The sequence below is a fragment of the Meriones unguiculatus genome, chromosome 2 (assembly GCF_030254825.1).
Source record: "Meriones unguiculatus strain TT.TT164.6M chromosome 2, Bangor_MerUng_6.1, whole genome shotgun sequence".
Classification (NCBI taxonomy): domain Eukaryota; kingdom Metazoa; phylum Chordata; class Mammalia; order Rodentia; family Muridae; genus Meriones; species Meriones unguiculatus.
The window spans coordinates 108,303,602-108,321,059 of record NC_083350.1 but is presented as its reverse complement, the minus strand read 5'-3'; the positions used below and the strand labels follow the sequence as shown (position 1 = coordinate 108,321,059).

Sequence of the window (17,458 nt, the reverse complement as noted above, 5' to 3'; positions counted from 1 at the left end):
TATTGCTATATAAAGTAATTTTCTAAAAACAAATGGTAAGATGGTTCAGGGGATAAGGGTGTATGCTGTGAAGCTCATGTCCTGATTTAAGTTTTTGGAATGAGAGAACCAAGTCTTGCAAGTTGTCCCCTGACCTTCCTTTGCACATGGCATGCACACCCTCCCCAACATGTACACACATACATACACTCTCTCACATACACACTCACACACATACATGCACGCATGATGTTAAAAAAATTTAAGTCAAACATATGTACCTAAGAAGCTGGAGTTCCCGTACAAGCTCTTGCTCTGTCTCAACACCTTCAGGAACATTTTTGAGGATCTCAATCTTTAAGCACAATGGAAAATTAGAAGATAAAACTTTCAACATGGAAATAAGAGGTTTTAAAAAGAACGTTTAGTAAAGTGTAAGATTTGGAAGCATGAAAAACACTGGATAGTGTTCTAGCATCAGTTTCTTAAGCAACTCACTATTGCATGGCTAGGCATGTCCCCTAGGTCATGAGGAACCAGCATATGGAGTAGCTGGAATCTCTTACAAAGTCGTTACACTTTTACTTAGAGAAGAAAGCACTGATACTGTGACAGGATGAGAATAGGATGTCACACATTAGCATAGGGAGAAAGGCTATCCAGAAAGGAATCTATGGAGGACAGGGTGCTTATATAGGATCTCTGAAGACCATTTAAGCAAAGTTCATGAGTCAGGTATAAGAATATTGGGAATAATGACTGGTGTTCTAGACAGCAAGCAGGTATAAAGATAGGAAGCTTAAACCAGTTTCAGTTGTTCAAAGGTTTAAAAGGGTTAGTGTTAGGAAAACCATTAGACAATGCAAAGGTTTACCCTTGTACATAGATACAGACAATGAAGAGAGCTGTATTACAGTTTCATTCCAGTGTGATGGGGAGCCATTAGAAGAATCTCAGAATGGAACTACTATAATTTGCAATATGCTTTACAGGATTATTGACAACTGTAGAGAATAAACTAGTAGTGTAGAAAACATGAAATGATGCAATCAGAAGCCCAGGGACCAATGAGAAAATTACTGCAGTCATTCAGTATGAGATAATGGCTTCCAGCCTGAATGGTAGTCAGATTTGGGATATATTTTAAAAATACACTTGCCATAATTAATATGAAAAGGGTGTGGAGAACAAGAGAATGAAGACAGTTATGATCTTGCTTGTGACTTAGATAAGTGAGTGAAAGTAAGTACCATTCACTGGATGAGTTTCCAAGGGGAGACATTAGTCAGGAGTTCATTTTTTTCACCTGCAGGCAATTCGGGGATTGTCCATATGTATTACATTGTTTTATCATTTAAGGACTATTACATGCCTGTTGTTCAAGATCTTCAGTGTATTTCTTAGCTTTCTGTTCTCTCTCCGTTGCTTCTCTTACAAGCTGTTTAAGGTCAGTGATACTTTGATTCTTTTTGGCAATATCACTTTCAAACTCTTTTATCTTGCTATCATACATCCTAAAACATGAAGGAAAATTATTATGGGTATTATATGCAATTTATAGCATTAATTTAAAAATTCAGCCTAAATCACAGTAAAATATACATGGCAACATTATAGCACTTCTTTTTGTCAAACCTTTGGCTATGTAGTTAGCTTAAAAGATGGGGTTAAGGGATAAGCACCCTAATTAACATGATAATTAAAATAGAAAATTAGAGTGATCCTGTGGAGCCTTAGATCAGAGGTGGGGATTGAATTTGGCAACTGTAAAACTTTTAGGTTGTTATCTTACTTCATGCATAAGAAAAATACCTATTTCATCAGACTACAAAACTCTTTCCTTGCTTCTAGTACCTTTCTCTACCCCAGGAGCTCTTTAGTAGAAAAACCCCAAAGGGGCAGTGCAGGTAGAGCAAGTTGTTCAAAAGCATGAATGAGACAAACAGTGCATGCTGTGGAAAGTATGAAGCAACATAGATTTGTGACTAGTAATGAAATGATAAATGGCCTAAAGAAATCAAATCGAGAAATTTTTAAAAATTTGACCCAAGTAGTTTTACTAAAGGTACATACTTCCAGGAAGACAGTGTTTACTGTATTCAAACGTTTCCATAAGAGAATATGTAATATCTAATTTAAAAGGGAAGGTATTGACTTAGAAAAAGTATCTGATAATGACAGCATAAGGAAGAGCAAGTTATGATTACCTAAATACTTAAATCTTAGATGGCCCTTAACACACAGATTAGAAGGGCATTCTTACTTGACAAGATATACCAAAGCGTAATATGAACTACCACAGCTCATTCCTCTACTTCATTTCTTTGTTAAAATGCCACTGTGGGGATCTGAATGAGAATGCCAAGCCAAACCCCACTCCCAGACCCATATACGTGAATGCTTGGTCTCCAGAAAGTAGAATTCTGAAAGGATTAGAAAGATTAGGAGTTGTGGTCTTGTTGGAGGAAGTATGTCACTGGGGATGAACCTGAGGTATCAAAAACCCTTGCTAGGCCAGTCTTGCTAGGTCTGCTGCCCAGATCATGTTCCTGCCATGGTAATGTACTAAACCTCTGAAACTGTAAGCAAGACCCCAGTTAAATGTTTGTTTGTTTTTTTTTTTTTTTTAAAAAGCAAAAAAATACAAATAAAGAATTGGACATGGTGTCTCTTCACAGCAATAGAACAATGACTAAGAAAGCCACCTAAGAATAAAGATCTTCTTGATCAAATTACCCCATCTAAATAGCCCATACATTAACCTGGCTCTTTTTAGAGGTCAATACAGTTGGGACATTTGAAAGGTACGGCAGAGTTAGAGGTCAGCCTTGGATAAACAGCAAGAGTGTCTTAAAAACAAGTTGGGCATATTGGAGATGTTGCCAATGTGCAGTTCTCAGAACAAGAACTCACAAGTGATTTAACATATAAAAGCCAACTTCAATTAAGGTTAAATAGTGCCATCAACAACTGTTGTCTTAAAACTGAGTAGTCTTTTCATGCCTGCAAGTAATCATTTTTGTTACCTCACAGAGCAACAGAAAAATAAGGGTAGGGTCTATCATCTCCACTGTTAAAAATATCTTGACCTACAAAGGGATATAATTTATGAAATGTCACAGTGAAAAGCAGATCTTTGTAAGTGATGGAAACTGGCTCTTGAAGAAACCTAAGCTGAACTTTTAAGAAACAATCTAAGCACACTGTGGCAGCAGAGGATGAGTGCATATTTGTGGGAAAAGTAAATCTCAAAGTCACTCACCATATGTGACAACGTAAGAAAAGAGTGACTCCAAAACTTAACTGACAGCTACTGGCTTAAAGCCACAGGGTCCAAGATGACACTTTTTTTCTCCCCTTCACACAATTACAGTTGTTATTTCATCTGAACTTTATCATTCTGACAGAACTCTTGTTTCCCAACTGTAGAAAGGAAAGCGAGAGCTACAGGGAGGAGTATTAACGCTAACTACTCTAAGGAGTGTTAGGATATAGGAAGAAAAGGGATTCTTCTCCAGGATTACAGCCAGTCAAACTGACTGCTCTCAATTATGCCTACATAGCTTTTCTTTTCACTTTAAAATTGGCTGAGAAGATGTGCCAGTGTGGGATTCGTAACCATGAGGGCCTTCCCTTCTCTGAGAAGAAGGAGAGAGGGCAGGGGAAAATAAGGATGAGACAGGGAGGAAATGGGCCTGCGATCAGGCTGTAAAGTAATTAAATAAATAAATGGAAAAATTAATGCTAATGAGGTTAAAACAAAAGAAAACAAAAACCCAATATTGACAGAGGCAAGAAAATCCAAGGCAATTCAAGGCCCATGGTGGAACTAGCTCTCGTGCTACAGCTCACTTTTTAAAAAAATAAATTTATTTTATTTTTACTTTTTATTATTAGTTTATTCATTTTGTATCCCAGCTGTAGCCCCCTCCTTCATCTCCTCCCAATTCCACCCTCCCTCATTTCCTCCCATGCCCCTCTCCAAGTCCATTGATAGGGGAGGTCCTCCTCCCCTTCCATTTGACCCTAGACTATCAGATCTCATCAGGACTGGCTGCAGTGTCTTCTGTGGCCTGGTAAGGCTGCTCCCTACTCAAGGGGAGGTGATCAAAGAGCCAGCCACTGAGTTCATGTCAGAGACAGTCCTTGTTCCCATTACTAGGGAACCCACTTGGACACTGAGCTGCCATGGGCTACATCTATACAGGGGTTCTAGGTTATCTCCATGCATGGTCCATGGCTGGATTATCAGTCTCAGAAAAGACCACAGGGCTTGTTTGGCTTTGTTGCTCTCCTTGTGGAGCTCTTGTCCCCTCCAAGTCTTTCTACCTCCCCCTTCTTTCATAAGATTCCCTGCACTCTGCCCAAAGTTTGGTTATGTACCTCAGCATCTTTTTCGTTGGTGTGACAGACATAGTGTTCAGAGGATGGGAAAAAATACAGCAGAAAATTTTTAATTACTTTACAGCCACAAGTAGAGGCCAATAAGATACTAACATTGCTGCTATATTCATCTACTGGGCTCTCTGTAAAGAAAGTTGCTCAGTATACAAATAAAAGCAACACAGCTCATTCTAGATGCAGTATAAAACAGCCCAATAGCTTAGGACATATTTGTGGCAGAAATAAATGAACACAATCTGGAAGTTTGAAGTTGTAGCTTCAGCAACAGCATCCAGAAGTTGGGAAGCATCAGCCCTGGCCCAAGGCTGACAGCAATTTCATGATGCACACCTAGCTGCAGGAAATTAGCTCAACCTCAGCTCTGCTGTATTCTATAGCTGCCAATAAGACTAGCTAGCCAAACTAGCTAAGAAACTGAGTTTTGGTAATCCTAGGACAGAATGAAAAGTCACTGGTAAGCCACCAAACTGTTCATGAGGAACTAACTAGGTTATAAAGCATATGGTCATCTTTGAAGTCAATGATGCTAGAGTTAGAACTGATTTTAACTTTGAAAAAAGTTTGAAACTATCTGATCCTACCTTGTAAGCACAATTGACTTCCAGCTCTTGCTGTCAGCACCTTCCAGCTGGGGACCTCTGCTTTCTACAAACTGTAATCTCTTCCCAGTCTCTTCTAGTTGGGCTGCCATCTTGTCATTGACCAGTTCGAGGTTGTTCTTAGCTATCCGCAGTTTCTCAGAAACCTCCATTTCCTATCAGTAAAGGCTTATTAATACATAATGACAAGCATAATACTGTTCTCATAGATGTCAGGTATTTAAAATTACCACTATAGGCTGGAAAATAAAAAAACAAGCTGGAGCTATATTGTCTTAAAACTGAAAAATGTTTTCCTATAAAACAGCAATCTATTTGTAGTAATTAACACAAAAGATCAATTAAATGAAGACAGAAATATATGTAGCATTATTATCTAAAGTATCTAGTAGATACTCTAAGTTTGTTGTTTGTTTCTCATAAAAATGTTCAGAATGAGATAATATGTCACACCTTGAAAGATGCTTTGTTTTGACTCTGTAATACTTAAAGGGACTCCTGGCTATTATCATGTAAGTGACAGATTATTTCCAGTAATGAACATTAAGGTTCAAGACAGTACAGATTCTGGCTTCACAGTACAATCACTTATTCTTTTAAAAGTTTTTAGAAGTATAATTTCAATCCATTCACTATGTAATGGATGTTAAAAATACTACCTCTTTGTCATGAGGAATTGTTTTATTTTTTTAAATAGAAAGGAATCTTATTGTTTAACATTGTTCTAATTCATATGCATAGTAACTCATTTAAATTTCTCAAGCTCTGTGAGACACATAATATGTGTTTGTGTTTCTTTTTTGAGATGGTTCCCGATGTAGCCCGTGCCTGTATTTTCTTCCAGCCTCGGTACTGGGATTGTATGCATTCAATTCCATGCCCAGCTAAGAGACAGGTGTATTTACTATTCTCAATTTCATTTATGAGAAATTGGGGGAACTTAAGAGACATTTTCCAGCTTGGAACAATTTCCCAATAAGTAACAGACCTAAGAATTGAAACTAGTGAGGAGTTTCTTCATTATATCACCTTAATTCTACATTTTCATATAAATGTACCTCTTGATGAAAGTATAATTCTTAAATTATCTTAATATGTACTGTGAACTGACACTGCCATCAAGGATCTATCCATATACATTTTGCCGGGATTTGTCACTTAATGTAAATAAACGTCTTACTTTCTTAAGATCTTTCCGCAGCCGTTCATTTTCGGCAACAATTTTCTCAGTGCCTTTGTTCTTGGATTCATACTGCATACTTAAGTGACGTCCAAAGTGAGATTTAAGCTTTTCTAATTCAGCCTGGTAATCAATAAAGCAACATAGTCTCAAAACAATAAAAGATCAATAAAAGATGATTATATATAACCATATACACAAGCAACATTAAATGGACTTAAGTTACATAGTTACTATGTACATAGTTACATAGTTATGCATATTTACATGTAACAATAATAAAGAAAAGGAGGTCATGGATTTGAGAGGAAATAAGGTAAGGAGGCATGAGAGATGAAGGAGGAAAGGAAAATTTAAATGAAGTAATTATATTTTAATTCTTTTAAATGTTAAAAAATATTATTTAAACTCACAAATCTTAAAATCAAGGTAGGTAGTTGTAGATATTCTATTTGATATGATTACAATTAAAGATTTGCCCAAACTAGTTGCTTATAAACAAAGTGCCTATCCAACCTTAGCTATATGTTAAAATGAGTTTAAGATTAAAAGGAAATATAAGAAACCTCACAAAATCCGTACTTTAGAAATAAAATCCTGAAGAGACATACATCATTACTCTATCTGAACAATTGGTTCAGAAACAGCAGAGAAAACCGAACAGAGCCACTCTGTAGCTCCCTTAGATTTCTTGCTAACAAATCTGTTCTGTGTAAAATAAAAGCTCATCCATTAAGAACCTTTAGTATAGTGGTGAGTTTACTTAACATTTTCCTTAAAAAAACAAAGCAAATTAAAATAGTAAAATATTCATATAAAATGATCACATAAAAATTAACCTTTAATTTTCCATTTTCTTCTTCAATATTAGCCATTTTTTCACTAGTCAGTATTCCTGATGCTTTTTTTAATTGTTCATTTTCTCTTTGGACTTTCTCAACTACTTTCTTCATCAATCCAATTGTTTTTTCTAGCTCTGGGATTGTCTTCCCACTTCTACCAGACTACAAAAGAATATACAAATTATTAACATTTAATATCTTAGAGACAATGATGTACTAATGCCAAAACATGTCTAATATTGTACTCTTCTTTAATAATTGCTCATATTTGAGTCTAAAGATTGTGTTAATTCATTATAGTTCTGAAGTATGTGAGACAGGAATTGTAATCTCACTTTATATAAAATAAAACCAGGGATTAAATGTATTTATATTCCTGAAATCATACACTTAGTAATGGCTTAAACACTCTATGATGTACGATCTAGTTAAGTAAATAGAGAGTCTGTTTAGTGAGGGTTCTTTCTAGTGTAGAAAGAACCTTTGGGGTTCAAACAACAGTTTCAATGGGGTCACACAAGACCATCTGAAAACACAGATTTATATGACAGTACATAACAGCGGCAAAATTATAGTTATGAAGTAGCAACTAAATTAATTTTAAGTTTGGGGTTATCACATGAAGAACTATATTAAAGGGCCACAGGATTAGGAAGGTTGAGAACCACTGCTGTAGTACACAGAAATTTTCTTTACACAGAATAAAATCACAAAAGTGAAACTGTGTTTAAATAAAGACAATTTTCTCTAGCTTTGGCTTGGAAATCTAATTTCTGATAATATATGACCTAATGAAAACATCAACAGAGATAATTCACAGGTTATTTATTTAGTTAATTTCAACAGCTGAGTAAATTAAAAAGCTTAACTCAGTTCTGGACGTGACAGGACTGCTGCACTCCTTAGGTCACAGTAGCTTTGGTTGCCCACACAAACCCAGCAGATCAAGCCAGCTAATATTCTAGCATGGAAAGGGAAGGGGTCATGAAGTTCTACTAAACCTAGGAGCTTTGAAAACTGGTGTGTTCCAAAAGAGGAGAATCAGTGTTTCTTTGAGTGTGGCTCCTGGTAGGTCAACCATGCATCAGTGGATGATGGCACATCCAGAAGTACATGGACGGCATAAACTGGAGTCTATGGGTTGTTAACTTAAAAATAATAAAGTATACAAAGCTGGAGGGTTAGAGAAAAGAGAACATCCTGGGGAAAAGGGAGGAAATAGAGTGGATATGATCACAATAAACTATATGAAACTTTTGAAGAAAAAATATTAAAATTTTAGTTAGCATTCATAAAACAATGAAAAATACTAAAAATAAATGTTTATATAAATTTGTAATATATGCCTATACATATAAAATATGCAATATTCTTTATAATTTTTGTTTCTTAAAAAGACAGTATATGCATATTTTGCACATATATTTTTTTCATATTTTCACAGTAAACAGTTAAGTAATTTCTATTAATTATTATATAGTATTTACAAAGAATACATCATTTGTGTCACAGTATCATTACATGAATGAATCTTTGTATGAATGTTTCAACTTATACCATTCAACAATACAAAATCAACCTTTGGCACTAGCTTCCTTAGGAAAATAAACTCACCCCTCTAACCTGACCAAGTTTTCGTTCGACTTCCATTTTTCCTTTCTTAAGAAAGTCACACATCTCCTTCAGATCTCTTACTTGATTCTAAAACATAAAAGAAAACAACAACAATCTGTAATAACCATATAATTGCTCTTGAAAAAGAGGAGCAAAATTATCTGAATTAACAATTCTACTATAGAACCAAAGTCAACAGTGGTGTTTTTAAATAAATTTTGACAGAAAACGTGCACTGTCTAGTTTTTTGTCAGCTTGACACAAACTGGAGTAACCTGAGAGGGAAGAAGGAACCTAAGTTGAGAAAATGCCTCCATATTATCAGGTTGTAGTCCTGTGGTGTCTTTTCTTGATTTAAGATTGGCATGGAAGATTCTAGCTCACTGTGGGTGGTCTCATCCTGGGCAGGTACTCCTGAGTTGTATAAGAAAGCAGGCTGAGAGAGTCCTGAAGAACAAGCCTGTAAACAGCTTTCCCCCTTGGTCTCTGCATTAGCTCCTGCCTCCAGGTTCTTGCCATGATTTCCCTTGAGTGGCAGTAATGTAGAAGTCTAAAAGGAAAGAAATCCTTTCTTCTCCAAGTTGTTATCACAATGTTTAAGACAGTAATAGAAACCCTAACCAAGACAACATGTTAGAGTATTATGCATATAAACATTTAATAAATATTTATCAAATATTGACTTAATAAATTATGAAAATTAGGCTTCCAACCCTGATTTTACTGTCTCATAATGCACAAATAAAGATTTTTTTATTTCTCTGATATACAGAAAAAAAATGAAGTCATTGTACTGGTTTACTCAGTACAAATCAGGATGAGAAAAGCAGGAAGCTTATTTGTATCACCAACAGTGGAAATGACAGAATGCTAACAATCTTAATTTGAGAATAAGACTGAAACCATTAGTTAGCCAAGGGAAAAGCTATCACCATAATAGGGTAAGATATAGAAAATCAAAGATAGCATATATGAACATCAGAAGTAGTACTTGTAAAGAAACAAATTTTAGTTATAATTACTAATTTTAGTTATAATTACTAATGAAATAGAAGAAATATCTTCTTACCTTGGAACACCTGAAATTGATACTTACACTGTCTAGAATTCTTAGTGTCAGTATGACCCACCAGCCAGCCCTTCCTACGCAAAACCCTCTCATTCTAAACCAGACCTCTCCTTCCCTTTTTACCAATCAAGCTTTCCTGTTCCTGTGACACTTCAGCTAAGCTATTACACACTTAACTTCTTTGCTTGTTGATTGGCAATCTTCCTCACTGGAAGATAAGTTTAATTAATGCTTGACTTTTAATGACTGCTTTCTCTAGTACCTATAAACATTTGATATAAAGTGGAGACTCAATAAATGTCTCTTAAATGAGGAAATGCATATAACATCACAAAGATATCTAATGAATATGCACTTATATATAAGTAAATTCATGTGTTTGGTAAATTCAGGCATTACAATAAAATTATGTTTACCTTTAGTCTTGGCAAATCTTTATTTGCTTGTTCAAGTTGAAATTTCAGCTCAATATTTTCAGATGACAACTTCAAGTTTTCCTTTTGAAGTTCTTGTTCTTTTTGACAATGATCATCTGAGTCTATTTCTGAAGTCTGGAAAGTGAAATTTAGAATATGTTCAACACTAAACAAAAGCCACAAAGACATATGAATAAGGAAACACTGTCAAAAGTGAAATTTAAAAAAGGAATGTGGAGAAAATGGCAAGTATTACATAAAACTAAAACCAAGTAAGATAGGTTATAAACCCCCAGGAAAATTAAAACAGAAAGCAAAATCAAGTATTGCTCAAGAATGTATCCATATAGTGCCTTCACAGATATTCCCATGTTTAAGCTATTATATGCTAGGTTTGTTTTTTTTTTTTAGTCAAAATAAAGGTTATCAAATTCTGAAGGATGAAATTGTTCCTCCTCCACTCCCTAATTTGTAACTCATAGCATCACAGAATGTGACCTTATTTACTTTATAGAAATAATCAGGGTAAAAGGAGGTCATAGGGTCAACTCTGATTTAGGAAGATCAATTCCTATGCAAGAAGAAAATCAAGGAATTTGGGTAGAGACATGTATTGCAGGAAGATATTAACAAACTTTATTTATACTATGCTTCTTCTAAGTAAAGAAATATAAGCAGATTTTCTTGGATTAAATGTAGGAAACACAGACACCTACGTGTCAAGCCTCGGAATGGATCTTTCCCTCAAAGTCTTCAGAAGACAATAAAACTGAAGTAGCTTGCCTTTGTAATTCAAATTCCAGGACTGTAAGACAACAGAATTCTGCTTGTTTAAGCCACATCTGGAGACTATTGTTTCTTAGTATCCAAAGGAAAGTGGCTTCAGAACACTACCCCTCAACTTCTTTAATTCCACTAAATAAAGTAGCATGGTATGTGTACACAGCTTAAGTATATTTTCCATATACTTTAAATCATTTTAAGGTTGCTTATATCTACAATGTATAAGCAATATAAATAGCTATTATACTGCTATATTATGGAATAAAGAATATATTGTGTACAGAATAAAAAGCAAACAAGAAAGTCTGTATACATTCACTACAGACCTACTTTTCCCCCAAATATTTTCTATTGTTGGTTGAAACTTACAGACTTAGCAACGTAAAGGGCTGCACTCTACCTCTGGCAAACTAACACAAGAACTATAAAATAGCCACCTCAATTTCTTCTTCCAGAGGCATTTAGTATTTAATGAGATACACTTATCAATTCTGTCCTCTGAAATACATTGAACACTGTATTTGTATTTTTCATGGCATAAATCTACCCTGGGTTACTATTTATGCTTATTTTATTTTTTATTTTTAATTTTATGTGCTTTGAAAGTGAAAATTTTAAAATGACTCTGAGTAGGCTAGAACATTAGCTATGTTTTAGGACGAATATAAAATATGTGTAGTCATCAGCAGGGTTTTGGTTGTTTCCCACCATCACTCTACTAGCTCAATGAGCTATCAAGTCAGTAGCTTACTAGATATTCTGTTTAAAATAATATTATATAAATAGATCATTTATACATTCCTTATAACATTTCAAGTTATTAAAATTATACGTACTTCCAATACATAGTTGAAGTAAAAAAACACATTTTCTTAGATCAAACATAAAAGAGAAATAAGAAGGACACAAATTTAAAGGCATTCTGGATAGACCTTTGATTCTGATGAGACTTGTACAGAATACTGGCAAGAAGTCAGCATTGATTCTAATTTTTTATTTACAGGATACATATGTATACATGCAATGGCAAAAAATAAAACAATTTTTTTTTTTTGTTGTGGAGGGTATAAGCCACAAAAAGTAGCATAGCCCAAGCATGTATTCACACTCTTCTACTATTACTTTACTACAAATCTTTACTAAATCTTGACAATTAAAAAGCTGACAACGTTTGTATCTTAGATGATTTTTAAGGTCTCCATCAGAAATGGGAATATTTAAATATTTCTATACTCCTTTTTTTCTTCCTGAAATTTGTCTCTTCTATCTCTGGCATTGATATTTGATCTGACTAATGATAGCATACAACTGCTTCATTACAGTAATTAGTATGATATCATTCATATGTTATATGATTTGCAGAAAACAGAAAATCTGATGGTTTTAAAAAATCTGAAAACAGAAAAACAGAAAATCTGATGACACCATTTTAACATTTCTCATTGAATTATCAATGTAATTGCTACATAATAGATTTGCAACTTTTTCTTGTTATTTTCTGAAAATAAATCTAAATATAATTCTGTAAATTGTCGAAATTTCTAGAAAACCATTCATTAATAGATCTTTCTGTTTTTACAAATCTTATGTTTTTGGTAAATTGTTAAAATGTGTGTAGTATATTACCTTTCATAAGCAAATTCAGCTAGTAACGAAATAAAGGATGGCAGTGTAGTCAAATGAGGGCATTTTTCAGGATTGATTCATCAGTTTCCTATCTGGACCATGCAGCATCCTCAATACTCTGGTGTGCTAATCAGCATGGTGGCTACATCATGGTCCTCCTCAGCAGGTCTACTCTGACCAATGTTATATGACCGACATTTTTGGCTACATACTGCTTTTCTTTTGTAATTTTTACAAGCCTTTTTCTTGATCGCATTTTTATGTTTCTGATTTTAATTTTTACAAAATTATTAATTTCTTTACCTTTAGGAGCTGATATATTTTCATAATTGAAGTTAAAAATCTGTAAAGCTGAGTTAAATTTTATTTATTATTAGGTATGTTTCCATACTTAACTCAGCAAGATCTACAACATTTCTGCAATACCACAGAATATTTGTAGATATAGAATGATGTACTTCATCAGGGACATTTTTTTCCTCAGTGTTTAATTCTGAGTATGGTAATGTGGCATTTTGTCTGTTTGTGTCTTGGTTTTGCTTGTACTTTTTTGCTGTTGTATTTTGATGAAAAGCATCAAATATTCCTATATTTGTGAGCTCTAATATAAAAGGGGAAACTACATGGACCAGAGGAGAAACGAGCATAAAGGCAACCTGCTAGTCATTACTTAAAATGTAATGGTCCTGCACAGCAGCATCTCTAACTGGAACTGGAACTGCTTGGAGTTTTTGCAATGAAAGCTTAGATAATTCTGAAGGAGTTAAGATTAACCATGGTCATGATTCAGCATTAGCTAGAAAAGGAGAAAGTGAATGTGCTGCGTCAACATCAATGAGGACGATCTAATGTGCTCTCCAGATGAAGAATCTAATTTCACTTATACACATTTAACACTGAGGAAAGATGGATACTTACCAAGGACTGAGAATATGCATCCTTTGAAAGTTGCTTTTCTAAAGTACGAAGTTTTTCTTGAAGGTATTTATTTTGTAAATGTAAGTCTTCAACAACAGAATCTCGTGGAAGAGCTTGGTGGGTCCTATGAACAATAATCAGACTATTATGAAAACCTCACTTTAAAAAAAATATGTTATTATATAAAAAAAATAAATATAGTGTGTATATAATTCTGTAACTTAAATTTTTTTACAAATTTCTAAAGTTCAAATTTAATAAATTAGAACATCATAATTTATATTAAAAAATAATCCCTTACTATCAGGCATCCACCAAAGGCTTCTTTAACCAACAGCTGGAGTGCATTCTGATTGATAGAAACACATTAACATTTTTAAAGTACATGCATTTGTTTATACGGAATCATGTAAATGAGCTAAAATACCCACTATTTAAAAGAGATTACAGCATAACTGCATACCATCAATTTCATTCACAAAAGGCTCAAAGATTCAACAAGGCTCTAGCGGTTTTGTTTTGTTTTTTTTGTACCTCACATTTTATTCTTATTCAGTGAAAATATGTTACAGTAGTGTTACAATAGTGTCTGGAATATCACGGGTTCATAAAAAAAATTATTGGATTCCCCCTGGAGCACGCCCAGCTCCCCTGAGCTGCATGCTGTCTTTCCCAAACTACATAGTCCGGCCACTGCTCACTGTTACTGCTCCGCCAGCCTTTGCCAGGCCTGCTACACTGGGAACGTCCAGGTTAGACACCTTTCCCTATCCCCTGTCTGACAGATCCCCTGGGGCAAACCCAGGTGCCCTGAGCTGCTGTCCAGTACCCCATCCCCCAACTCCATTTCAGGCCACCCTTCTACAAGTTCACCAGGCCTGATACAGCAGGAACATCCAAGTCAGATCCCTTTCTCCATCCTCCCCAAGACCATGACCCTTTCCTGGAGCAAGCTCAGCTGCCCTGAGCTGCATGCTGTGTCACCTCCCCCACCTCTTTGAGATCCATTGTCCAGTCACCTCTCCACCAGCCTTTACACAGAGGCATGAACAGCAAAGATTTCTAAAGTATAATGTGATATATGTATGGTAAGTATACATGTAATATATGTAAAATATTTTTGCCCAAGACTCTCCCAAAATATATTCTTGAATTTTCAGGTGAACAGTGCAGATTTGCAATGATATTTTTCGATAAAGAAGGGTAAATAAGCAGATTTTAGAATTTGACAGAGACTATTAGCATGCCTGTAAGTAATTAAAATATAGTCTCAGTCCAGCATCTTGTCCTATTATCCCTCATCATTTGGTGTTCATATAGACTGCACACATAATTCAGTAAATGGTTGCATATCAAATCCAAACCTAACAGACTAGCTGCAAGACACACCACACTCTGGCCCAAGCAAACCTATGGAACCTTATTGTCCAAGACTCTCTACATTTAATGAATAAATGAATACCTAATGTGAAAACATGAAAATTCACTTGTCTTGATTTCTTCACTAGGAACATGTCTATATCATATCCTTCCTCTTGTTAACATATGTATTTGATTAATAAAATTCAGATATTCAAGCTTCTTGATTTTAGAGAAAAGACAAGATGAATAAATCTCGTGACATTTTGAGTTATATCAATGTATTCACATTAGGAAAATAAGAAACCTTAAAGGTATGGGAAGTTTCAAAAAATTAAAATGATTTCAGTAAAATCTTCACAGGTTAACAGAATTTTTGTTTGTAGCACATGTTTAGATGCAGAAAAAGAAGAAAAGGAAAGCTCCATGGCTGAATGCCAGATTATAGCTGTCAAGAAAAAAAATCTCCTTAATCACACTATTCCTTAAAGAAATACCAAAAGATAAAGGTTGAAAGGAAGTAAATTTAAAAGCAACTGTAATTTAGAATTCTAGAAGAACTGATAGAAGTTGGTGAGAATGCTTATCTAAAAACATTCTCTTCCTATGTTCACACCACTGGATTCACACTGACATCCTTTACAAACATTAACTGAAGGTACTATTCTGAGAAACAAAAATTTATAAAACACCCCAAAATAGATACATCAAACTAAGAATCTCTGCATCACAAAAATGACAACCTACAAAGAGAGAGAAAGTGTGTGGAAACAAAGTTAAAGAAGAAGGGAGACATGAACAGACATTTCTCAAAAGGCTTGCATAGGAAACCAGTATGTAAAAAATCTAGGAGTAATTTTGAGTGCTTTAACTTCATGGAAGTGATAAGTGCCTACCTTGATTAGAACTTTACATGATGTATCATTTGAAACATCACAGGCAACTCATTGTATAATTTAATGTGTCATGTTTTATTTAAAAAAGCACTAACAGTAATTTATAATTTTTAAGGAAAAAGAAGTATCATAAATTTATGAAAAATAAATATTTTACATGTATGTTTAAAGGTCCTGGAAGAACTGAATCAAATAGAAAATTTTATATAGTAGTACGTATTATTGTGGCATGATTTTAACTTAGTCTGACCATGGCTCTACAGAAGACATACATAGATTTTTAAAGAGAAGTGAAGGTAAATAAATCTCAAAGACTTTCCTAAGATATACATGAATATTGTGATAGTTGGGGGATTTTCCCACCTGGAATACAATCTCATCTCTGTCAAATATAAGGGCCAACCACTTAGAACTTTGAAAAGCAAACCCATTCAAAGTGGGACAGTAGTGGAAGTATCAGGCAACAAGAAGGCAAAATTTACCCTTTCCTTATCATTGGCCTGAACACAGGACTTGAACCCTGAAGGTGGCCATCAGCATTGAGGAGAGTTCCAGAAAGGCCTTGTATTTATGGCTTGATAAGGAAGGGAATGGCTGAGATCCTTTCTGAGGGAGTTTTAGTTTAACAGTGAAATTTAAACTCACTAAACAAAGGCTGCACTCCCTCTTCCCTAAGTCATCTCATATCTCAGCCCATGGTGGCTGTGCGGAGCTGATGGGAACCCAAAGCACACACCTTTTTAAAAGAGGAAGCCATCCTCCCCAGTTGTTGAGTGAGGATAGCAAAAATCCCTCTGTTCCTCCTTTGTGCCTGTGTGGAGCCAGCTCAGGTGCGTCCTCAGGACTAAGGTGTACAACATAAAGGTTTAACTAAAGCCTAGTTCTATCCAAAGCAGCAATGTCAAGAGTCACTGGACGCATCATACAGCTAAAGGCAGCTGCAAAGAGGGGCCATATAGAGTCGCTACGACCTAGAGCTGCATATGCACGAGAAAAGATAATCGAGAAAACCCATACTTGAAGCAATACATTCATATTTTCATATGTACAAGCCAAGCCATTCTTCCAACAAGATAATATAATTCCATGCACTTAATTACCTCATGTATAATATGTCATTTTCTAAGTCCAGATTTCTCTTTTTTAACTCTTCCAACTCTTTTTCTGACTCCAAAGCTCGTACTCCTAAAACATGATCAACAGTCATGCCTGTTGTTTTTAGTTTCTTCTGCAAAGTAAGTTTCTCTTTATCAGCTCTGTAGAATTTAATAAAGAATACAAAATACAACTGCAATTTTTATTGTTTGGTTTATTAAGCTGCAGCTTAGTCATTATCGTACTGACATGCAGTAAGCGCACCATTTTGTACTTGGCATGAACTTAGTTGAAAATGTTAGATAATTCATTCTTACTTGTTAAAATATATTACACCACATCTTAAAGACAATAAAATGTGAGTAATAGTAATCTAAACAAGCACTTGTCATTTATCATACACTACATAATTTCAAGATAAAAATTTACATATTATTAGTTTTTCAATGAAATTTAACTCACTTGGCAAAAAGCTCCTTTAAAGTACTGAGCTGTTTTGTCAGACTGTGGACTTCTCCTTCTTTCTCTTTTAATCTGTTGCGCATTCCCTCTACTTTGGTTTGCCATTTTTTTCCTTCCTCCCACCTAATTAATTCTTCTCTAGCACTCTGTAAACAGTAACAAATGTGTTATAAAAATATAAGTCAGCATTTTTTTAAATCTCGTTTTAAATACTTA

The 17,458-nt window shown here is 34.8% G+C and overlaps 1 protein-coding gene across 3 annotated transcripts in view; it reads right to left on the bottom strand.

Moving 5' to 3' along the window:
• Cep290 (centrosomal protein 290) overlaps window positions 1-17,458 on the bottom strand; it is a 104,910-nt gene that overhangs the window by 9,230 nt on the left and 78,222 nt on the right. For all 3 annotated transcript variants that reach the window (XM_060377963.1, XM_060377961.1, XM_060377962.1), the window contains 10 exons: window positions 17,243-17,388; window positions 16,786-16,941; window positions 13,431-13,554; window positions 10,104-10,238; window positions 8,619-8,705; window positions 7,002-7,166; window positions 6,163-6,285; window positions 4,965-5,137; window positions 1,352-1,493; window positions 261-334 (listed from right to left, as the gene is read on the bottom strand). In XM_060377963.1, the coding sequence (XP_060233946.1) occupies window positions 261-334; window positions 1,352-1,493; window positions 4,965-5,137; window positions 6,163-6,285; window positions 7,002-7,166; window positions 8,619-8,705; window positions 10,104-10,238; window positions 13,431-13,554; window positions 16,786-16,941; window positions 17,243-17,388 (1,325 nt within the window). The remainder of the gene's footprint in view (window positions 1-260; window positions 335-1,351; window positions 1,494-4,964; window positions 5,138-6,162; window positions 6,286-7,001; window positions 7,167-8,618; window positions 8,706-10,103; window positions 10,239-13,430; window positions 13,555-16,785; window positions 16,942-17,242; window positions 17,389-17,458) is intronic.